Source organism: Nannospalax galili, unplaced genomic scaffold (genome assembly GCF_000622305.1).
Source record: "Nannospalax galili isolate Female #2095 unplaced genomic scaffold, S.galili_v1.0 scaffold482, whole genome shotgun sequence".
Lineage (NCBI taxonomy): Eukaryota > Metazoa > Chordata > Mammalia > Rodentia > Spalacidae > Nannospalax > Nannospalax galili.
In genome coordinates, this window is record NW_008347521.1 from 34078 (window position 1) to 36361 (window position 2284).

Consider the following 2284-nt stretch of genomic DNA (forward strand, 5'->3'; position numbering starts at 1 on the left):
CTCAAAAAGACCGAAAAAAAAAAAGCAAGCAGGACTGAGTGAAGGACACCCCAAAGCAGGTGTGATTTCTCCTGATCTAAGCCACTTTTGCCTTGTCCCCGTGTTGTGTAATATGTTTATGAAACTACTTGGGGTTTTGGTTCCATGCTAAACATGACGTATGTGGTAGAATTATGTGATTAGTTCAGAATGTTCTACTTGATATGGAGGAACACAGTAATTTGAAATCATAGCAGCACAGATGATAAGGCTGTTCTGGGTAAAAGGATGACATCTTTGTCCCTGCCTAAGAGATGCATGGAAATGGGGGGAGGGGATCCTGCCTCTTCTGAAAAATAAAATATTAAAATATATCTTTGTGGACTGGAGAGATGTTTCCAAGGTTAAGAGCACTGGCTGCTCTTGCAGAAGACATGGGTTCAAATCCCAGCACCCAGTTGGCAGCTAACAGCTGCCTGTTGTGATGCCCTCTTCTGACCTCTAAGGACACTGCATAACACGGGTGTGTTTACATACATGCAGGCAGTACATTCATACACACAAAAAAAAAATAATAAAGAAAATATTTTTAAAAACTGCTTCCTGTGTCTTGATTTCAGAATAAAACGTGTGTCCAGACACTGGAGGGGCATGCCCAAAATGTGTCTTGTGCTAGTTTTCATCCTGAGCTGCCTATCATCATCACGGGTTCAGAAGATGGTAAGTTGGCATCTTTGTTTACTTCTGTGCTTGAAATTACTCACTGGATACTTAAACCAAGTGGTGGCACGCATTGCAGTGGGAGGCTTCTAGCAGTGTCCATATCTTGACTAGACTTGTAGACTAAAGATACAGAAGAATGAAGGGGCTTTACCATTATCATCATGCTAGTGTGTTTGTTCCTGTCATTTAAATAAAAGAATATCTAGACATTCTAGAGAAAAGCTGAAAAAGCCTGTGTGTCAGAGTCAGATAGACCTGGGTTCAAATTCAGGCTTTGCAACCTTACAGATGTATGGTTTGGGTAAATTAAAACGTGAGGACACTCTTTTCTACCCAGAATTATATCGAGAGGGAAGGTGAAATCACATACAAAAAAGTATCTGCTACATAGTAAACACTCTACCCAGAAAATCATGTCGTTATTTTACATTTAAAATTACATTTCCTAGTTTTAGTTTCCTAGTTGGAGTTTGCCCCTTATTTCATGTTTCTATTGCTTTATGAAGTAAGTCAGCTAGAGAATATAGATCAGAAAGTCAGGAAATTGCCAGGAAGAACTTTCTATTGAAATAGAAAGACTTCCTAACAGTTTCTTTTGGCTGTTCAGATGTAAACGGAATATTCACATTGTTCTTTTTTCAGGAACTGTGCGTATCTGGCATTCAAGTACCTACCGATTGGAGAGCACATTGAATTACGGAATGGAGAGGGTATGGTGTGTGGCCAGTCTGAGAGGGTCCAACAATGTCGCTCTGGGCTATGATGAAGGGAGCATCATTGTTAAGGTAATTGTACTTTCTTTATTGGATGGACATGGGCACAGCCATTTTTCTTCCAAGTCACAGTTGTGTTAAACTAGCACTTCTTCCATTAACTAGTCAAGATTACACCGTGGCAGTTTGTAGTGGAAGAAAGGAAATAAGACCTCATGAGGGAAAAAAGAGAGTGTGTTTTTGGTTTACTCGTTTTCCTTTTAGTCACTGAGAGGTATTTGCCATTGTTCCAGCTTGGTCGGGAGGAACCTGCCATGTCCATGGATGCCAATGGAAAGATCATTTGGGCCAAGCATTCAGAAGTCCAACAGGCCAACTTAAAAGCAATGGGAGATGCTGAAATTAAAGATGGAGAAAGATTGCCACTGGCTGTGAAGGATATGGGCAGTTGTGAAATATATCCACAGACTATTCAGCACAACCCCAATGGGCGGTAAGCCATCACTAACATCCCTCTCTGAGCATGTGTGTGGTAGAGCAAGAGTATCCATACCCCTAATCATTCCCCCGTGAGTTTTGCCCTGGCTCCACAGTCACACAGTTGCAGGCAGCTGGGTCAGTTGGTGGGGCTGGCTGCAAGGTGCACTGTTTCCTTTTACTTCAGATGCATTGGATTTGTGTCAAAGACCACGTTTTATCCTAAGAGTAGGTGCTCTTCAAGTACGTCTGACTTGTTGCCCTTTAAAAATGTATGTTTTGTTATTTCTATTTTTAGTATATAAATGTATTGCCTGCATGCATGTAAGCATGTCCTGCAATGCCCACAGAAGTCAGAAGAGGGCGTTGGATCCCCTGGAACTGGAGTTATG

The 2284-nt window shown here is 41.5% G+C and overlaps 1 protein-coding gene across 1 annotated transcript in view; it reads left to right on the top strand.

Annotated features, from left to right (window-relative positions):
• Copb2 (coatomer protein complex subunit beta 2) overlaps positions 1-2284 on the top strand; it is a gene marked incomplete in the record, with an annotated part of 29520 nt that overhangs the window by 13024 nt on the left and 14212 nt on the right. Inside the window, 3 exon segments of the mRNA XM_008844103.3 lie at positions 600-699; positions 1345-1487; positions 1709-1908. Of these exon segments, the coding sequence (XP_008842325.1) occupies positions 600-699; positions 1345-1487; positions 1709-1908 (443 nt within the window).